The sequence below is a fragment of the Erythrolamprus reginae genome, chromosome 1, assembly GCF_031021105.1.
Source record: "Erythrolamprus reginae isolate rEryReg1 chromosome 1, rEryReg1.hap1, whole genome shotgun sequence".
Taxonomy (NCBI): domain Eukaryota; kingdom Metazoa; phylum Chordata; class Lepidosauria; order Squamata; family Dipsadidae; genus Erythrolamprus; species Erythrolamprus reginae.
This window is the reverse complement of record NC_091950.1, coordinates 58,443,588-58,464,465: the sequence shown is the minus strand read 5'-3', so window position 1 is coordinate 58,464,465 and position 20,878 is coordinate 58,443,588. Positions and strand designations below refer to the sequence as shown.

The 20,878-nt window shown below is 41.2% G+C and overlaps 1 protein-coding gene across 1 annotated transcript in view; it reads right to left on the bottom strand.

The window, feature by feature from the left end:
• Nucleotides 1-19,374, bottom strand: part of CCDC88C (coiled-coil domain containing 88C) — a 35,192-nt gene extending 15,818 nt beyond the window's left edge. The window contains exons 1-10 of the mRNA XM_070753615.1: nt 18,942-19,374; nt 15,262-16,332; nt 14,188-14,315; nt 13,346-13,487; nt 11,639-11,785; nt 10,350-10,511; nt 9,155-9,432; nt 5,767-5,910; nt 4,062-4,248; nt 178-323 (exon numbers count right to left, since the gene is read on the bottom strand). Coding sequence (XP_070609716.1) covers nt 178-323; nt 4,062-4,248; nt 5,767-5,910; nt 9,155-9,432; nt 10,350-10,511; nt 11,639-11,785; nt 13,346-13,487; nt 14,188-14,315; nt 15,262-16,332; nt 18,942-18,974 — 2,438 coding nt within the window. The 5' untranslated portion in view covers nt 18,975-19,374. The remainder of the gene's footprint in view (nt 1-177; nt 324-4,061; nt 4,249-5,766; nt 5,911-9,154; nt 9,433-10,349; nt 10,512-11,638; nt 11,786-13,345; nt 13,488-14,187; nt 14,316-15,261; nt 16,333-18,941) is intronic.
• Nucleotides 19,375-20,878: the final 1,504 nt, after the last annotated feature.

Genomic DNA, 20,878 nt, shown 5'->3' with positions numbered 1-20,878 from the left:
TGCAATGAACTGTATGCTTACATTTTAGCAAAAGCATGCTACAGTTGCAGAGAAATTTCATGAATTTTTGGCTGCCCTCAATTATCTCTTTAAGAAGTTTCCCTGCTCCCTCATCCTTGTGACTTAATATTAATCTCATAGGCCAAGATCAATATGCAAAAGGATTGCTTCTCTTACATATATTGCTTTTGTTCCTCGTGGTATTGTTCCTTACTCTCCATGTTCTGCTCCAGCAGCATTTGATTCTGATGACTTAATAGTTGGATTTGACTGAGAAGATGATGATTCTCTTCTTCCAAATTTCCTTTTAATCGAGCAAGCAGCTATTTAAGAGACATACCACAGATGAAGGATTTTTGCACACATTTGTCCACGTGTTGCAAAGCAACCAAATCAAATACTTTTATTTATGAATAACCTCTGCTCAGTGACCAGTTCTTTGAACTTCAGTACCAGCAGTCATAATACAAGCACCAGCAATGAAGATAAACAAATATATACAGTGATCCCTCGATTAGTGCGGGGGTTACGTTCCAAGACCTCCTGCACTAATCGATTTTCCGCGGTATAGTGGTGCGGAAGTAAAAACACCATCTGCGCATGCGCGCCCTTTTTCCTTGACCGCGCATGCTCAGATGGTGGAGCCGGGGAGCAACGAAAGTGCGGAAGCCGACAAAGATTGCTTTGAATGTCGGCTGCCCCCACCCCCCCAACACCCGCCTGCCCGCCGTTCACCTGCCCGGCTGTCCGCTCGCTCACCCGTTCACCCGCCCGGCCGCTCGCTCGCTCACTGCTCGCCCGTTCACCCGCCCGGCCGCTCGCTCGCTCGCCACTCAAGAGCAAGAGGGGGAGAGATAGAGAAAGAGAGAGAAGGAAAGAAAGAGATGAGAGAGGGAGAAAGAGAGTGTGAGAGGAAGAAGCAAGATAGAGAAAGAGAGAGAGAAAGAAAGATGAGAAAGGAAGGAAGAGAGTGAGAGAGAGGAAGAAAGAGAGAGAGAGAAGAGTGGAAGGAAGAGAGAGAGAAATGATAGAAAAAAGGGGAGAAAAAAAGAGAAATGAGAAAATGATTGAAGCAGAGAATGACAGGAAAGAAAGAGAAAGAGACAGAGAAGTGACTCTTGGTGATGACGTATGATGTCATCGGGTGGGAAAAACCGTGGTATAGCAAAAAAACCGTGGACTATTTTTTAATTAATATTTTTTGAAAAACCGTGGTATAGTGTTTCGCACTAATCGAGACCGCACTAATCGAGGGATCACTGTACTTCATAATACAAGCACCAGCACTGAAGATACACAATTAGCACTGAGCAAAACTAGACATAATCAATATTAAATGCAGCCAGGGAGAATTTTAAAGGATATTAATTCCTGTAATACAACAGTTTGGAATTGCAACAGTTCAGAAAGAGTTGAAAAATGTGACCACAAATGAGGTCACATGATGGCGATCTGTGTACTTGGCAATCTGTTTCCACTTACAACCAGTTGTCAATACCCTGCTACCATGTGACTGTCAATGGCAATCTTTTCCACCAGCTTCCCCTGAAAGTCAATGGGGAAGCCATCAGGAAAGTTTGAAAGTTGATGAGAAGTTTGCAAGCCTGGGGAGGCTGGTTAAAAGAGCTGCTTGTCAAGGAGAATTGAACTCCCTTGGAAGGATACAGAATCAAGATCTGTTCCTGTGCCCCATTGAAGGAATTCCTTTCTGTCCGTGGAAAGGAGCTAAACGCCTTTAGTGAGGTGCACAAGCAGAGCTCAAATCTTGAATGTGTGAACTGCTGAAGGAGCCTTTTTTCCATTCACAGAGAAGAATTGCACTGTTTTGGCAAGCAGTTTTTTCAGAGATGAGAAGCTGAAATCCAAGCAGAAGAGAATGGACAAGCAACATGATAAGGAAAGGAGAATAGGATGCTTCAGGGGAGGGCTGGATCAGTCCATGCATAGATGCCTCTCTGCCTGGGAGTTGAAAATCCTGCTTGGAGTTGAGTAGGGAGGATTTTCAACTCCAGAGTCTCTCAGAGTCTTCTTTGGGCCTCCTGAGGCCCTCCAAATTCCTTATCTGGAATTTTGTCTGCTTAATAAACTGAAAAATCATTTAATGACCACAACCAGGAGTGCTAGGTTTAGAGTCATGCAGCAGTGAAGCACCACTTTGCTCAGTGACCAAGATTACAGTCCCAGTTATGATTGCAAGTCAAGAGCTATCTGTATGGAGCTGGATTTTTATTCTCCTCTTTTGCTAATCTGGAAAAAGTAAAAACAATTTTAGGATGGGGTAAATGGAAGGTTAGAGAGATTTTGCTCCCTACTGTCACTGATCTTTAAAGACCTCCTTTTCTTACAATGCAATTTTTTAGGATTGAATATGAATTCCAATCCTAAGCTTAGTACAGGGAATAATACATGCATTAATGGGAATAAGGAGATCGCTGACCATTTCAATAGCTACTTCTGTTCAGTTTTCTCAAAAGACACCTTACAAAATAATACTATAGAGGGATATAGCATTGCTTCCAGCTGTACGGATTCAGCTCCAGTGATCTTAGAAGCCGATGTCTTAGAAGAACTTGAACAATTAAAGATAAATAAGGCAATGGGTCCAGATGGCATCCACCCCAGAGTTCTTAAAGAACTCAGATCTGTCATTGCTACCCCCCTGACTGATTTGTTTAACCAATCCTTGTTAACAGGAGACGTTCCTGAGGATTGGAGAATGGCCAGTGTTGTGCCTATCCACAAGAAGGGCAGTAGAGAAGAAGCTGGTAACTACAGGCCAGTTAGCTTCACATCAGTTGTAGTTAAAATGATGGAGACTCTACTCAAAAAGAGGATAAATCAGCACCTAAGAAACAATAACTTATTGGACCCAAATCAGCATGGCTTTACTGAAGGCAAATCATGTCAGACTAATCTCATTGATTTCTTTGACTATGTCACAAAGGTGTTGGATGAAGGTGGTGCCGTGGATATTGCCTACCTGGACTTCAGCAAAGCCTTTGATACGGTTCCACATAAAGAGCTGATAGATAAATTAGTGAAGATTGGACTTAATCCCTGGATAGTTTAATGGATTTGCAGCTGGCTGAAGCGTAGACATCAGAGAGTTATTGTTAACGGCGAGTATTCTGAGCAGAGTCAGGATAAAAGCGGTGTGCCACAAGGGTCTGTTCTGGGTCCTATTGTTTTAAATATGTTTGTGAGTGACATAGGGGAAGGTTTGGTAGGGAAGGTTTGCCTATTTGCCGATGATTCTAAAGTGTGCAATAGGGTTGATATTCCTGGAGGCGTCTGTAATATGGTAAATGATTTAGTTTTACTAGATAAATGGTGAAAGAAATGGAAACTGCAGTTTAATGTTTCCAAATGTAAAATAATGCACTTGGGGAAAAGGAATCCTCAATCTGAGTATTGTATTGGCAGTTCTGTGTTAGCAAATACTTCAGAAGAAAAGGATTTAGGGGTAGTGATTTCTGACAGTCTCAAAATGGGTGAAAAGTGCAGTCAGGTGGTAGGGAAAGCAAGTAGGATGCTTGGCTGCATAGCTAGAGGTATAACAAGCAGGAAGAGGGAGATTATGATCCCGCTATATAGAATGCTGGTGAGACCACATTTGGAATACTGTGTTCAGTTCTGGAGACCTCACCTACAAAACGATATTGACAAAATTGAACGGGTCCAAAGACGGGCTACAAGGGGACACAATCTGAAGTTAGTTGGGGGAAAGATCAAAAGCAACATGAGAAAATATTATTTTACTGAAAGAGTAGTAGACCCTTGGAACAAACTTCCAGCAGACGTGGTAGATAAATCCACAGTAACTGAATTTAAACATGCCTGGGATAAACATATATCCATCCTAAGATAAAATACAGAAAATAGTATAAGGGCAGACTAGATGGACCATGAGGTCTTTTTCTGCCGTCAGACTTCTATGTTTCTGTTTCTAATCCATGATTTTAAAGACATAATCAGCTCTAACAGTTTATGCATACTACATCTTGCAGTGATATTTCCTGGAGCTGTAATATTTTTGGATTTTTATAACACGTGGCACTCACCTCACAATGATTGTCCAGTTTAGTTAAGGTGATATCCATAGTCTGGTGCTGTTCCTTCAGTTCATCATAACGAGCTTGCCAACGGTTCAATTCTAGTTGAGAATTATTCAGTGATGTTTTCAGCTCCTTAGAGTGACTATGAAGCCCTTCATGCTCAGCTTTAAGTTTGGTGTGTGAGATATTCACCCTCAAAGAGAAAAACAAAACTGCACTTGAGTAACAGCACATTACTTTTGACCTTTGTAGAGTTTAAATCTTAACAAGGTCAAGAATTAAAACTTTGGTTTAATCCATTGTTTTACTACATAGATATATTTATATTAAAACTTGAATATCCTATTCAATTTTGTTAATGTCCTATCATATTACTTACTGTATTTTTTGAACTCTAAGATGCACCAAGATTTCAAAGATTAAGAAAAAATGTTTTTGTCCCCTAAACCCCCCCCCCCCGACTCCAGGAGCATTCTGCAAGTCTCCCAAACTCTCAGTGTGCCCTGTTTTTTAAAAAAAATGGGCATGTTTTTTTTTTTTAAATGGGGGTGCTTTTGCCTTCCCCAGTCCCCAGGAGCTCTCTGAAGGCCTCCCAAACCCACTTAACCCAGTAAAATATGTTTCACAGTACAGTGGTACCTCTACTTAAGAAATTAATTTGTTCCATGACCAGGTTCTTAAATAGAAACGTTCTTAAGTAGAAGCAATTTTTCCCATAGGAATCAATTTAAAGACAAATAATGCGTGCAAACCCATTAGGAAAGAAATAAAAGCTCGGAATTTGGGTGGGAGGAGGAGGACAGTTGATGCCGAAGGAAGAAGGTGAGGTGAGGGGAATCAAAAAAATCCAAAACTTTAAGGCTTAAAAAAAGAGAGGGAGTATGAGGCGGCGAGGAAGAGCATGTGTCTCTCATACACCCGGCGTGAGGCTGCCTCCATACACTATACCAGAGAGGGAAACCCAGGGAGGATGGCAGGAAACTGGCCAGGCCTTCGTGCCGCTCTCAAATTTCCTGGGAATTTTTTCCGGGCTCGGGTATTTAAGTAGAAAATGGTTCTTAAGTAGAGGCAAAAAAATCTTGAACACCCGGTTCTTATCTAGAAAATTCTTAATCTAGGCATTCTTAAACAGAGATACCACTGTACTGGGATTCTATTATATAAGTTTTATTATGCCTGTAATACTTTAGTCCTACAATATTTAATATTGCTTAGAACTTTCCTAATTTCTATCTATGGCTGGAATACAACACTCAGAATCATTTGAAGGAATTAAAATGCAAATGATAGAACATAACAGAACTAACACAATTAAAATCCATGCAAAATTAAAATCAGTATGATTAAAATCAAGATAAATTCAACTAACAAAAGATTTGTAAAAGAAATGGACTTTTGCCATTTTCTAAGGACTTTACTTGTTTAGGTGAACATTCCTCAGCTTACGGATTGTCTGGTAGAAGTTCCTTTCCCACAATGGGGAAGCAGGTTTATACCACAGTTCAAGACATTTTAGAAACTATACTTAATGAATTAATATAAAGTAACACCCTCCTCCATAACGAGATAGTTATTGTGAGCAAGTGCAGCCACTGTAGCATAAATGTTAAGGATACTCAACTAATAGGCAGTCAGTCATTTGTATACATTTCTAAGGGTTTTATGGATCAAATTATCCCATTAATATACATTATTCCCCAAAAGAGGTTACCTTTCTAGTTCTTCTCTAAGCTTCTGGTTCTCTGCAGTCATTATTGTGCTTGTTCTCTTCTCATGTTGTAAAATATCCCTTTCTTTCTTTAAAATCATCTCTATTTCTTCCAGTTCTGTTTTGTGTTCTATTAAACTGCTATATCTGTATGAAAAAAATGTATATGTGCAATTTTGCCTTAAAACACATTATAAAGCCTCTATAAAATTTTCAAACTAATCCCAATTCTACAAAAGAGGGGACAAAACCAATTATTTTGAATGAACAAAATTGGGTTGCCACAATTAGCATAGAAAGCATAAACAAGATTTCTCTTTAACAATCGTTTTTATTCTGTTTTTCTTCCATATTATTTTACCCAACGTTAAGTATTTTTAAGCATGTTTCATTTGTTCCCATTCAAATCAACAGAACATGAACTATTGAATTTTGTCTACATTATATACATAAATCAAATTTGGGTATACAGTGATCCCTCGAGTATCGCGAGGGTTACGTTCCAAGACCCCTCGCGATACTCGATTTTTCGCGATATAGTGGTGCGGAAGTAAAAACACCATCTGCGCATGCGCGCCCTCGCGCATGTGCAGATGGTGTTTTTTACTTCCGCACTTGGGAAGACCCCCGCCCAACAGCTGAGGACCCGCCTGCCCGCCGCCGCACCGCTCGTGCCGCCGCTGCTGGCGCGAGCAACGCCGCTTCCCAGCTGAGTGGCGCGAGCAACGGCGTGGGTGGGCGAAGGGCGGGCGCGCGGACAAGGGGCGCACGAGCGGCGTGGCGGCCGAACAAACGGCGGCCGCACGAGCAACGCAAGCGGCGTGGCGGCCGGACAAATGGCGGCCGCGCCTGGCGGCAGCACGAGCAACACGAACGGCGTGGCGGCCGAACAAACGGCGGCCGCACGAGCAACGCAAGCGGCGTGGCGGCCGGACTAATGGCGGCCGCGCCTGGCGGCAGCACGACACACAAACAGCGTGGCGGCCGAACAAACGGCGGCCGCACGAGCAACGCAAGCGGCGTGGCGGCCGGACAAATGGTGGCCGCGCCTGGCGGCAGCACGAGCAACACGAACGGCGTGGCGGCCAAACAAACGGCGGCCGCACGAGCAACGCAAGCAGCGTGGCGGCCGGACAAACGGATTCTCCTCCGACCTGCCCTCACCTTAGCTTCCAGCTGATGCTTCGATCCTTGGAAGAGGCCAGAGCGCCTTTCTGCACCACACTCTGCGCTCGGGTTCCTTTCCGGAAGATGGAAGTTTCTCTCCTTCCATCCTTTCTAGCAATACAATACTCGATGGTTAAAACCATTTTAACCATCGAGTATTGTATTGCTAGAAAGGATGGAAAGAGAGAAACTTCCATCTTCCGGAAAGGAACCCGAGCGCAGAGTGTGGTGCAGAAAGGCGCTCTGGCCTCTTCCAAGGATCGAAGCATCAGCTGGAAGCTAAGGTGAGGGCAGGTCGGAGGAGAATCCGTTTGTCCGGCCGCCACGCCGCTTGCGTTGCTCGTGCGGCTGCCGTTTGTTCGGCCGCCACGCCGTTTGTGTTGCTCGTGCTGCCGCCAGGCGCGGCCGCCATTTGTCCGGCCGCCACGCCGCTTGCGTTGCTCGTGCGGCCGCCGTTTGTTCGGCCGCCACGCTGTTTGTGCTGCTCGTGCTGCCGCCAGGCGCGGCCGCCATTTGTCCGGCCGCCACGCCGCTTGCGTTGCTCGTGCGGCCGCCGTTTGTTCGGCCGCCACGCTGTTTGTGTTGCTCGTGCTGCCGCCAGGCGCGGCCGCCATTTGTCCGGCCGCCACGCCGCTTGCGTTGCTCGTGCGGCCGCCGTTTGTTCGGCCGCCACGCCGTTTGTGTTGCTCGTGCTGCCGCCAGGCGCGGCCGCCATTTGTCCGGCCGCCACGCCGCTTGCGTTGCTCGTGCGGCCGCCGTTTGTTCGGCCGCCATGCCGTTTGTGCTGCTCGTGCTGCCGCCAGGCGCGACCGCCATTTGTCCGGCCGCCACGCCGCTTGCGTTGCTCGTGCGGCCGCCGTTTGTTCGGCCGCCACGCCGCTCGTGCGCCCCTTGTCCGTGCGCCCGCCCTTCGCCCACCCACGCCGTTGCTCGCGCCACTCAGCTGGGAAGCGGCGTTGCTCGCGCCAGCAGCGGCGGCACGAGCGGCGCGGCGGCCGGACAAGCGGCGGGCAGGCGGGTCCTCAGCTGCTGGGCGGGGGTCTTCCCAAGTGTCCGGCCGCCATGCTGTTCGTGTTGCTCGTGCTGCCGCCAGGAGCGGCCGCCGTTTGTCCGGCCGCCACGCCGCTCGTGTGCCCAATGTCCGCGCGCCCGCCTTTCGCCCGCCCACGCCGTTGCTCGCGCCACTCAGCTGGGAAGCAACGCTGGGGTTTCCCCGCCGCCCACGCAAAGGGGAAACCCCGGCAAGAGGGGGAAGACCCAGGGAAGCCGCCCAGCAGCTGATCTGGCCAGGGGGAAGCAAACTCCACCATCTACGCATGCGTGGCCATAGGAAAAAAAAAATGGCGCACATGCGCAGATGGTGTTGTTTACTTCCGGGTTGAAAAATCGCGATATAGCGTTTCGCGAAGATCGAGATCGCGAAACTCGAGGGATCACTGTATGCATGATATATATTGTGATGTGAGGCTTGTATGAAATTTTCAAATATATCCAATTTAACAAACAACGACTCAATACTGATGCTTTATTAAAATATATATTCATTCATTTCAAAACATGTTATTTTGAATGGATATGATAGTTATGTCATTAACTTTGCTGAAAAGATAAGTTTCTGAATGATATTTATTGTACTTAAGAACTTATGCTTTGGAAACAAAGGGATACACCAACTGAAAATATAACAATTAAGAAAATTCTTGATTGTGCTGAGTTAGACAAAATGATAATGGATTTAAATGAAAGGGAGGACTCAGAATACTATGATATTTGGAACAAATTATATGATTGGCTTGAAAAGAGAAGTCAAAGTAAATCAGTAAACAATTAGCTCAGTATTATAAATATGGCGATTTTCAACTGTTAAAAATGAGACATTTATATTAAAGAATAGTAATTAAGTGTGTAAATGAAAATGAAAATAATAAGTATGTAAATGAAAAAGGATTATATAAACATGAAATTATTGTTGATATAAGTTGCTGTAGGCTGTAGTGTATTTTGTATTGTTTTGTTCATTTTTTAATATATGTATATTTGTTTTTAAATGTAAATAACTCAATAAAATTATTTTTTTTTAAAGAACTTATACTTTAGGAACATAATTTAACCATCATTGGCCATAATGATAATAAATATCAGATTTTCATCATATGAGAATGTTTCCTTCCATCTGCTATTATTAGCTGGAGACAAACTTCTACTATGAAATAAAACACTGTACCTTTCCCCTAGATCTTTGTACTCCAAGTCAAGATTTTTGTGCAAGGTTTTTAGATTGCTATGCTGTCTGATTAGTGTTTCATATTCTGTAGACTGCCGTTCGTGCAGCAACACAAGGTGTTCGTGAACTTGGAGAAGGGACTCATATTCTGCTTTGTGCTGCTCCTTCTGCTTCAACAGGTTGTCACATTCATGCTCTTTGGCCATCTGCTGATTCTGGAGTAAGGCATTCTGGGTCATCAAGGATGTACTCTGAGAATTTAGGGTTGAATTCTCCACCTATAGTTTCTCAAAGAAAATGGCAAATCTACTATTATAAAGGGCAATCCAGTTCTTAAATTGTCTGTTAAAACATATGCTTATTCTGCGTCTTTCCTATCCTCTCTCTGCTCTACCTCTTTAAGAATTTTCTTACCACAACTGGCTTACTTCCAACTATGAGAATGACATTGCATGGAATTTAACCAGAACATTCCCAAAACTCCATTTACGGTAATGAAAGGTAATTTTAAACACAATCTCCCTTCCTTTTTAATCTAGGTTTTTGTTTTTTGTTTGCCTTGTCTTTGTTTTTTAATTTTAGAAAAAACAAAACAAACTTTTAACAAATCAAATCCAAACATTTTCCAATTTTCTCAAAAAGCAGGATACTCAATGTATTGCTTTGCAGGTCAGAAAAGGAAGATGCATCACAGTGACATTGAAAGTAATTTGGATTAACGATAGAAATAGTTATTATCTGCTTCCTCTAAAACAGGGGTGTCAAACTTGATTTCATTGAGGGCCACATCAGGGTTGTGTTTGACTTTGGGACGCCAGGATAGGCATGGCCAGCTTGACATCACTCATGTTGGGGATGCCTGTGGTGGCCAAGTGCTCTACCACTGAAAACAGACTCCTAAGCTCAGTTTTCAGCTGCAATGGCTTCATGCAGCTCTCTGCCAGCGAAAACGGATCTTGAGGGGTGGTGCGTGTAGCCCTCCTGGGCCCCATTACCAGCCATGATGGTCTTCTGCAGCCCTCCACCCCCCTTTAGGGCTTCATTTTCACTGGCAGAGGCACTGATGGCTGATCCTTCACTGTTTCCAGGGTAGATCTAAACAGCCCAAAGACAGGTTTGGTCCCCGGGTCTTGAGTTTGACACCTGTGCTCTAAAACTAAGTACCTAATTTTTTTCAGACACATTTTTTCCTGACCTGGAGTTTAGCTGTTTGTGTTTGCATTGCGGTGTTACGTTCTTGAAGGAAAGCGTTTTGCTTTTGTAGTGTCAGGATCTGGCTGTTGAGGGAGTCATTCTGCATTTCCAGACGTTTTAGTTGCTCCTTGTGAAGCTGTATCCCTGTTTGCAGGGCTGCATTCTGAAGAGAGAAAAATAACTGGTAAGGTAGGAAAGAATAAAATGCTCACGTAGTCTGAGATCAACTGCTGTACAGTATGTAACTACTACTTCATCCAGGACAGAAAGTATTTGTGGGGTTCGCTTTCTTTCTCCATAACTAGAAAGTATATTTGGCTATAATGGCTAATGGTTCTAAGATAGAAGAGCAATAGAGGAACCATTCTGACTTCTGAGACTGGAATACAAAGTCATAGGAATGCCACACCACAATCTCAGGAAATTCAATTCAGCAAAGAAGAAACCCATGTGCTTCTGTCCAGCCACTGAAACCTGTTTCACTTGCCTGTATTTGATATTTTTTTTCTTTTTGTGAAATTACTATGGAATATTGTGAGCTAGGAATTGTCTTTTTTATAGCCCTGCATTCCTTAGAAGATCTGAGGTGATTTATGGTAGCTCTTGCCCTCAGTCCAGCTTCTCTTTGAAATCTACCTTAAAATCTGAAATGACTGAGCTTTTGCTATATATTCTACAGGAGTGGGAGGGTGGATTAGAGTTAACTGTTGCTATGTTTGTGCCAGAGAGCATCTCTCATTCGGTGGTTCTTCAAATGGCGGCACAAGAAGATGGGTATTGGTTATGCCTATGTTCTATTGGCTGACAAGGCAACTGCATTCACAGCTGCCACATATGTATTTATATGTTGCAATGAGGCTGTACAGAACGGTCCATTTCTCTTTTTGAACAGTCACCATAAATGTGATCCAGCATTCCTCTGCAAAGTTCTTGTCAATCATTACGAATAAAATGCTACCACCCAGTGAAAGGAAGAAAGGTCTTCCCTGCCCTTTTTATTTAAGGCAACTTCACCAACTTGAAAGAAAGGTTAAACGTTTAGAATGGTGACTCACAATAAAGAAAATAATTTTAAGCATTGTTCATAGGGATGCTTCATATATTATAATACATTTCTGAAATATTACATAAGAATGTGTATTTATTGCAGTTTAACACAGAATGCATTCAGAACTATAGATGCATGGAGGAGTAGGCAGCACATAGGCAGCACATGGACCCAATAATGAATTAAAATATGTGCAGTTTGTAACCTAAAATAGAAATAAGCACAAACAGATGACATCTTACATTCCTTTCTAGATCTATAGCTCTGTCCTTCACTTTGAGAAGTTCCATTGTTGCTTCCTTCTGACAATTTTCCAATGGTTCATTCAGCTTCTGCATAAAAGTTCCCTCTTCTCGCTTCTGCTTAAGACATGCAAAATCCTTCCTCATCTGTAAATGTAGGCAAAGATTGTAACATGTGCAGTAATTGTATTTACTTGAAAAGATGGCACAAAATTTAAGATAATCCTCCAACAAAAGCAGCATGAAATAGGTAAAAATTTCACACAGACTAAAATCCTACATGATCAACTATGTTTATTGAAATCAATTCTGGAGCTTTTGTCTCCAAAAGATGTGCATACATGTTACCCATTTATACAAGGGTTTATATATGTGCATGTACACCCACACACGTTTGTGTATATATATATATATATATATATATATATATATATATATATATATATATATATATGTATGTGTGTGTGTGTTTGTACATGTTACTTCTATATATACAGTGACCAAAGCCACAGCCAAACTAGCCAAGGCCAGAAAAAAGAACATAGTACCAACTGAAATCATGATGATTGATTAAAAGTCTCTGCAAATAAAACAAGGCACTTGCATCAGTGAAATTAAGTGAGCTTCTATATAGAAACCATATTTTCCTAAAGGAACTAATGACTCACTCACAAAGAGTTAGTAAAAATATGTATTTAGTAAGCTAATTGTTGTTGCTGCCAACAAGTATGCCTAGACTCCTGCAGTATTGAGGATGGATTTATTTAGAGCAGCTCACACTGGGTAAACTGGGGTAGAACCTGGAAAAATGATCCATAGTTCATTGAACTGCAATCTTCTATGTATGTTCACTCTGTAGCTAAATCCCAATCAATTTGAAGTTTTTAGTTTGGATGTAAGAATCCATTGCTAACATTCTCTTCCTACATATGAAAGGCAATAAGAGAGCAAAAATTAGTATGTTCATCTCCACTGAACTTGAAACGATGCTACTGACATCTCTTGTTTTCAAGCGCTTGTTTTCATAATTTGCAGCTCCTAATCACTCTTTCACTTTGAACAAACACGTTCTATTCTCAACAAATGTAAGACGATCCCCCTTCCAAATTACAAGTATTTATTTAGGAATAACCCTTTTAAAGTAATTTTAAAATAAATCTGCATAGAGATTTAAGCCAGGGGTATGAAACTCAAGGCCCAGGGGCCAGATCTGGCCTGTGGGGTGCTTAGATCTGGCCCACAGGGCTGCCCTAGAAACAGTGAAGAACTGACCTGTGGTGCCCCTGCCAGAAAAACAGAGCACAGGAGGGCCACATGAGGCTCTTCTGAACTCCATTTTCACTGGCAGAGGGTTGCAGGAGGCCGTCACAGCTGAAAACGGAGCTCGGGAGCCCATTTTCTCTGGTAGACCACTGAGGCCACCACAGGCAACCTTGACATGAGTGACATTGAGTTGGCCACACCCACCCCAGCCCCCCTCCAAGGTCAAACACAATGCTGATGCAACCCTTAATGAAATCAAGTTTGACAACCCTGATCTAAGCCATAAACAAAAAACAGAGACCTTCATCAAAGCACAGGGTCAAAAGCACTTTTTATAATCGGGGTGAAGAATTTCTGTATATATCAAGATTTGCATTATTTCATAGGTGACTTGTCATGGGTCACTTGCTACTATTGAGCGTTGTTTCTGGGTTTCTGTCTTACCATGCTTAGTTCATTCTGTAACTGTTGGTTTAAGTTAACAAACTCTTGTAGTTTGGCCTCCAATGCAACAATTTTCTCTTCTTTACTAGCTAGTGTTGTCTTTAGAATGCATTCAGTTTGGCTTTCCAAGATTTTATATTTCCTGAGGGGTGTTAAGGACAGCATGTCAGTAACTGAAAATATATGAAAGAACAAAGTCCATGTTTTGCAAGTATTAGCCGAATGCCTAAGATTTACTTTATATCAGTATTTTATTTTCTCATCTGGGGAAAATCAATGAATAGGACCAATGTACAATGTATAGAATTACAAGATTAGATTAGGGGTAAAGCTTGTCCCATGCAAAGGGGCTTACCCCAGAGACAAGCCAGGGTGGGGAAAAGTACTATTACATCTGATAGTGATTATGTCATGTCATGTCAGAAACCTCTGGTTGAAACTTCCAGTATACCATAAGAGTTGCAATAGGATTAGAATTTTTAATTGATACTCAGGAAAGTATTAAGTGTTTGGCTTGTTGTAATGTGGCATCTGGACTACTATTCACAAACTAATCCTTTATCTAAATAAGCTTTCATATTTTTTTCAAGCAGTGATTGGAAGAAAGACTGCTTCTACAGAAACTTACTATCTAACAAATTTTTTCAACAGTTTTGTTGCCAATTACAGGCCACTTGTTTAAATAAGAAAACCACCTGTTTAAAAGATTTAGATTAGATTGGGCATTTTCTTCCAGCTGCCTGACAATTATAACTTTCAATGGCAAAGAAGCACATAGGCCTAAAACGTGTGGGAGTGAAGATACAGAAAAATACAGACTCAGAAACAAACTATCTTCTCACTTTTCACTGTTGCCATTATCATCCTGCAGAAGCAGTTCCTTATTTAATCCCATCTTCTCTAGTTCCTGGTCCAATTTATCCATCTCATTAGATAACTTCTGGCTTTTCAACTTCTCAAGAACTAAATCCTGCCAACAGGAACAATGGTGACAAAACAAATAATTTCCAAGGCTGCTAGGAAAAAACAATGTTGAACTTGTACACAATTTTACTGTGAAAAAACATAAATCAAAATGTTTTAATCAAGGTTTTAGATATAGATGTATTCTCCCAGCATGGTTCCAATGGATCCTAGCCTCTGAACAGCTGTAAATTCTGCATTTTCCTTAGAGATACTGAGGGAAATTTTGTGCCGCCAAGACGTTAGCCACACCTCTTGATGTAACTGTATTCTCATGAAATTTTATTGCACAATGGTTTTAATTAGATATTTTCTATAGATATCTGATATTTTCTAAATCTATTGGACTTAACTTTTCACAAACAGTGAGCAACTAAAACTGTTGTAGCTCAGAGTACCTGAAGAGCAATATATTTTTTGGGAACATGATCTTCCAAAATTTCAATTATCGTCTCTCAGCTTCTATACAGAACTTATGATTTTTTCCTAAAACAAAGTAGCTACTCTATGCCAAGCAATGATTAAATGAGGAAATCTTTTTCAATTTCCCTTTATTTCATTAAAATAAAGGGAAGTGTCATCAGTTATGAAACATCTGAGTATGTTAAAATTAACTTAACTGTATAAGATAATAATCTACCCTATTTGAAATACCATAGTTCATAAAAACATTGATTATGTCCCACCATTCAAAGAAGCTCCATTAATTTGCAAAAGCTTTGCACATATTACAGCATGATAAACTAAACTGAATTTTAGCATAAGATAAATCTGTGCCTTTGTTATGTTGCATATGAATCAACAATTGGCTTCCATGTATTATATGATTAATGATTGCGATGACTGCCTACAATTCATTATTCACTATTTCTAAGGAGGTTGTAAAGTTTTTAAACACCATACCCTCGTTTCCTAATTCTTCATTAGATGGTAGGCAGTGAAATTATGCTTACCTCTCTTAATGTAGCTAGAGTTCTCTTATCAATGGTAACTTGCTTCTGTAGATCTTTATTGTTCTTTTCAAATTCCTTCATCTTATTTGATGAATCACTGACTCTAGCAAGTTCTCTTTCTAAAATCTTGTATTCCTTTTCAATTGCTGTTAATTTTATAGTATTCTCATCCAAGTTAGCATCTTTTAGCTCGACTTGCTGCCATAGTCTCTTTGTTTCTTTTTCCAGCATCTTTTTGTCTTTATCCAATTGAAACACTTCCTGCTCCAACAATTTCTTCTCGTTTTCCAACCATTCCACCTGCTTACTTGAGATCTTCAGTTCTTCCAGTTTTCTCTGAAGATTTTGATTGTCATCTTCAACACTCTGCAGTTTTTTTTCCAAATGTTGAACTTTTTCACTGCTACTTTCTAGAATTTGCTGCAGTTTTTGATTCTCAGCGTTCATACTCTGGTAACTCAGTTCCAACCTTTCTGATTTCTTGAGCAAAACTTTCAGCATCACTATGTTTTTTTGAAGTTCTTCCTTTTCCTTTTCTAGATCTTTGTTTTCTGCCTCTAACTGGGTTAATTTTGTATTTGTGAATCTCATAGTCTCTACAATTTGCCTGAGCTCCAGGTTTTTGTCATCTAGCTGCTTATTACTCTTTTCTAAATTTTCCAGCTGGACAGAAACATTGTGCAAAGTATCTAGAGACTTTTTCAGCTTTCTGTTTTCTACTTCCAGATCTTTGTTTTCTTGTTCAAGTACTTCTACTTTCTCAGTGGTAATTTTCATGGCTGCAACTTTTTTGGCAAGCTGGTCATTCTCCCTTTCTAGCTGATGAAGCTCTTTATCCATTTCTTCTACTCTTTCCACTTTTTCTTTAACTTGCTCAAAATCTTTTTGCAATTGCTTTTTCTCAAATTCAAGCTTACTGAGCTTGCTGTTGCTCTCACTAACAGCCTCATGAAGTATTTTGTTTTCCATTTCAATGTTTTTCACTTTGGCCTCTGTGCTGACTTGAGATCTCTGTCTTAGAGAGAAAACCACTTGGTTCAGGTGGTCAGTTTCTTTTTCTAGGTCTTGTATCTAGAGTCAGAACAAAACAAAACAAAAAAAGATCATCCATTCTATACCAAAAAATGCACTCTTGGAGATTTCATATTAGATAAAAGAAAATCTGGATTAATAAAATGAAATTGATTGTTTTATAGCAAACTGTATATGAGAGGGGAAAAGCTATTGTTGGATTGATACTTTTAATCTATTTTTAAAAATGATATTTAACACAGTGAGTCATATGACATTTGTCTTTATCCAAGACAATGGCACAAATGTTAAGAGGAATAGCTGAAGGCCATATGGGGTTGCTAACACCAAGAGTCAGAAGTATCAGAATCCATAGTCAATCCAAAATTCAAGAGAAAAAAAAGAATAAGATGATTCAGTTGAATAACTAAGCATTATTTCAAACAGATACATTTCATCAAATGATACTCTGGATTGGAAGGCATATGTATTTGAGATCAAGTACACAAGGAAGTATTTATGAACTGATGTGTTTTGGGGGGGGGGGTTCTATTCATATATAGTGATACCAGATAACATCTCACAGTAGCCTTAGCATATGTCAACATACGAGGAATTGAATATAATTCCTAGTGAGTGAGATACAGGCGGAATACAAATCCAAATTTTATGTTGGTAAACGAGACAGTTGATAAGTGAATTTTGCCCAATTTTATGACTTTTCTTGCCATAGTTTTTAAATGAACCACTGCAGTTGTTAAGATAATAACATGGATGTTAAGTGAATTTGGCTTCTCCATTGTCAAACAGTCGCCATAGGGAATCACATGATCCTGGGAGACTACAACCATAATAAATATGAATCAGTTACCAAATGTCTGAATTTTGATCATGAGATGCCACAACAATCACAAGTGTGAAAAACAGTCATATTTCACCTTTTTCAATGCTGTTGTTTTGATTTGATTTGATTTATTGGATTTGTATGCCGCCCCTCTCCGGAGATTCGGGGCGGCTAACAACAATAATAGAACAGTATACACAATAATTCAATAGTAAAAACAATTAAAAACCCATTAAAGTAAAAACCAAACATACATTCAGACATACCATGCATAAAATTGTAAAGGCCTAGGGGGAAAGAGTATCTCAGTTCCCCCATGCCTGACGGCAGAGGTGGGTTTTAAGTAGCTTACGAAAGTTTTGAACAGTCACTAAATGAACTGCTGTAAGCCAAGGACTACCTATACCTTTGTTTGCAAAGGAGCCTCGCATAGCATAAGGAGAACATCCTTGAAATAAATGTGGACTATGCTGTCCTTATTGTCTGTGGTGTCAAAATAAGCAACACTGTTAGCCATCCTGAGTCACTCATGGTGAGATGGGTGGCAAACAAATTTAATACATAAATAAAAGAGGGCAATCCCAGCAATGTGACTGAAACCATGCAAACTGTATGTGTGGGGAAGTCAAAGGTATATTTAGAGTACAAGTGTCAAACCTACAGTGTCATGTTGCCATCACATGATGTTTTATGTTTTTTTCCTTTTTGGAGCTGGGAGGGACGTGGCCTGCACACGATGCCTCTGATTTAGCAGCATAGCATTTCTATTATATTGCTATGATCCTCATTTTGCCTGTTCTGCCCTACCCCTGGCAGATGCCATTGCTTATGCCATACTGGCCAAACTATATGAAAACTGACTATTAACAGGAAATGATGACTGTTACATACAACCTTGGATACAACCAAGGCTGGAAACAGTATATATCTTCCTTATTTATTCACCAACTTTTATTTTATTGTATTTTATTGGATTTATAAGCCACTCACTCCTAACGGACTCTGGGTGGCATACATAAAACAGTATGTTACAATTAAAATCCCAATACAAAACATTCATCCCTTCTAGGCTGGAGCAGAGTACTATGGCTCAACAGCCCCAGGCCAGATGGCAATGGCCCTAAGGCCTGATGGCAAAGCCATGATTTTAAGACCTTCCAGAATGCTAGGAGGATGGGGTGGGGGTGGATCTCCAGGGATAGTTGGTTCCATAGAGCCAACATAATAGGAAAGCCTTAGTTGACTAAAGCAGAGGCTTATCTGATAAGGACCATGGCATATGGAAGACTAAGCTTGGAAAAGTTAAAACAATAAATGGTCTAAAAGCATGGATTTTAAAAAATGAAATAACATTAAGCACAACCAATGTTCTTATTCGAATCCAAAAGAATTCTGAAAAAGTAGTATTGCAAAAGATTGAAAAATTCAGAACATTGGGAGTACCAGGTCCATAACCTCTGCTGTATTTAGTGAACTACATGGCAAAGATTTGATCTCTAACAGAGTTTTTTGTATCAATTAGTAATTGGAACCATTTAAAACAACAATAGTGCTGGTGCTGCATCCTTCCTCTCTGTGTCAGGGTGCAATACTTCATGCAACCCAATTACACTTTTAGCAATGTCAGCTGATTTGACATCTCTTAACAATCATTCTAAATCATTATACTGAAATGACTCAACCAGAAAGACAATTCCTGGAGAAGTCAACATTTCAAACAATGTTGAACCAAAGGATAAACCGATTTCTGTTTTGAGTCTGCACAGTCCTTGAATTCCAACTGGTTCTATTTTAGGAATAACTTCAGCAAAACCCACATTTCTACCTGTCTTTCTTGATCAGCTTTTAAAGCCTCCATTGTGTCCTTAAGATCTTGCTTTTCTTTCAAGAGTTCTTCACTTAAAGCCTCCAAGTCTTGGTTGCTTTGTTTCTCCTTTTCTATCTGATTTTGCAGCTTCTCAATCTGGATAGAAAAAGGTTAGGTGTAACTCAGAAGAAACATTGTTCATTGTTTGAGAAATTAAGTACCGTATTTTCCGGCGTATAAGACGACTGGGTGTATAAGACGACCCCCTAACTTTTCCAGTTAAAATATAGAATTTGAGATATACTCGCCGTATAAGACTACCCCTCTTCTGACGCACACCAAATAAAATTACTATAATAGGAGAGTCAGACACATCAAAGGGACGGGGTTTATCGGCAGCCGGAGCGTGTGCTGAGGTCTGTAAGGCAGAGGGGAAGGAACCAATAGGAGGGCCAGATACATCAAAGGGATGGGGTTTATCGGCAGTCGGAGCGTGTGCTGAGGTCTGTAAGGCAGAGGGGAAGGAACCAATAGGAGGGCCAGATACATGAAAGGGGCGGAGCTTATCGGCAGCCGGAGCATGTGCTGAGGTCTGTAAGGCAGAGGGGAAGGAACCAATAGGAGGGCCAGATACATGAAAGGGGCGGAGCTTATCGGCAGCCGGGGAGCACACCATTTCACTGGGTGGGGGGGTTTCTTGGCAGTGAGAGAGCGCGGCCCTTCACGGAACCGAATCACAGAATCTGCAGTGAGGTACCAGTAGTAATGGGATACTGATCACACATTCTACAGCCTGTGTGATCAGTATCCGGCGAATTTTCTATACTGTGGAATCAGTATCCGGCGAATTTTCTATACTGTGGAATCAGTATCCGGCGTATAGGACGACCCACCACTTTGGAAAAGATTTTCAGGGGTTAAAAAGTCGTCTTATACGCCGGAAAATACGGTATTTTAAACTTTACCAATAAGCTTGCCAAAGCAGTGTAACACAACAGAAATAAAATATGTTGGCTTCCATCTCCTTCAGATGTGGCAATGAATCAAAGACAACATAGTAGCTACTTAACACTGCAACAACATTGCTCTTTGATGATACAAAAATGACTATTTCCACCTATTTCCCTTTGCCCAAAGTACCAAATGTAGTCCCAGGTTATGTAACCATGGCCACCATGAATTCAATGATACATAAGGAATGTAATACCAAGTGTCTGCATATGTTTGCACATCTATAACCTTGATGGCGAACCTATGGTGCCACAGATGGCATGTGGTGCCATATCTGCCGGCATGTGCACTCATCTCCAATGTGCATGTGCAGCTGATTTTTGGCTCTTGCAGAGACTCTAGGAGGGAGTTTTTGGCCTCCAGAGGGCTTGTGAGGAGGTCGCTTTCACCCTCCCCAGGCTCCAGGGAAGCCTCTGGCACCTGTGGAATGTGAAAACTAGGCCTACTGGGCTCACCAGAAGTTGAGAAATGGGGGAGTGAGTGCACACCAGAGTGCAGAGCAGATGCAGGACTAATACAAGTGTAGGAAATGTTAAGATTTGTTCCTACCCTCTAAGGATGCTGTCAATCAGTCAACAGGAACTTAGAGGACCAAATAAAATCTAAATAGTTTGTGTAATATAGTGTTTCTCAATCTTGGCTACTTGAAGATATGTGGGTGTCACTCGCAGATATCCTCAGCCACAGTGGATATTTCCCACTGGCTGGGGAATTCTGAGAGTTGAAGTCCATACATCTTCAGGCCAAGGCCAAAAAAACACTGCAGTAAAAAGTGCAAGTGACAGAATGAAGAACCTATGGCCTGTCTAATCAACAATATTTTCTCACAATTGCCAACCAAGAGCACAATTTGTCTCCTAGCAGACTGCTTGGAGAGGTAGTTATACTGCCTTCAAGGCCAAGAGCTATAAATTGTTCTATAATTTTTTGACAGCCAACAAAAC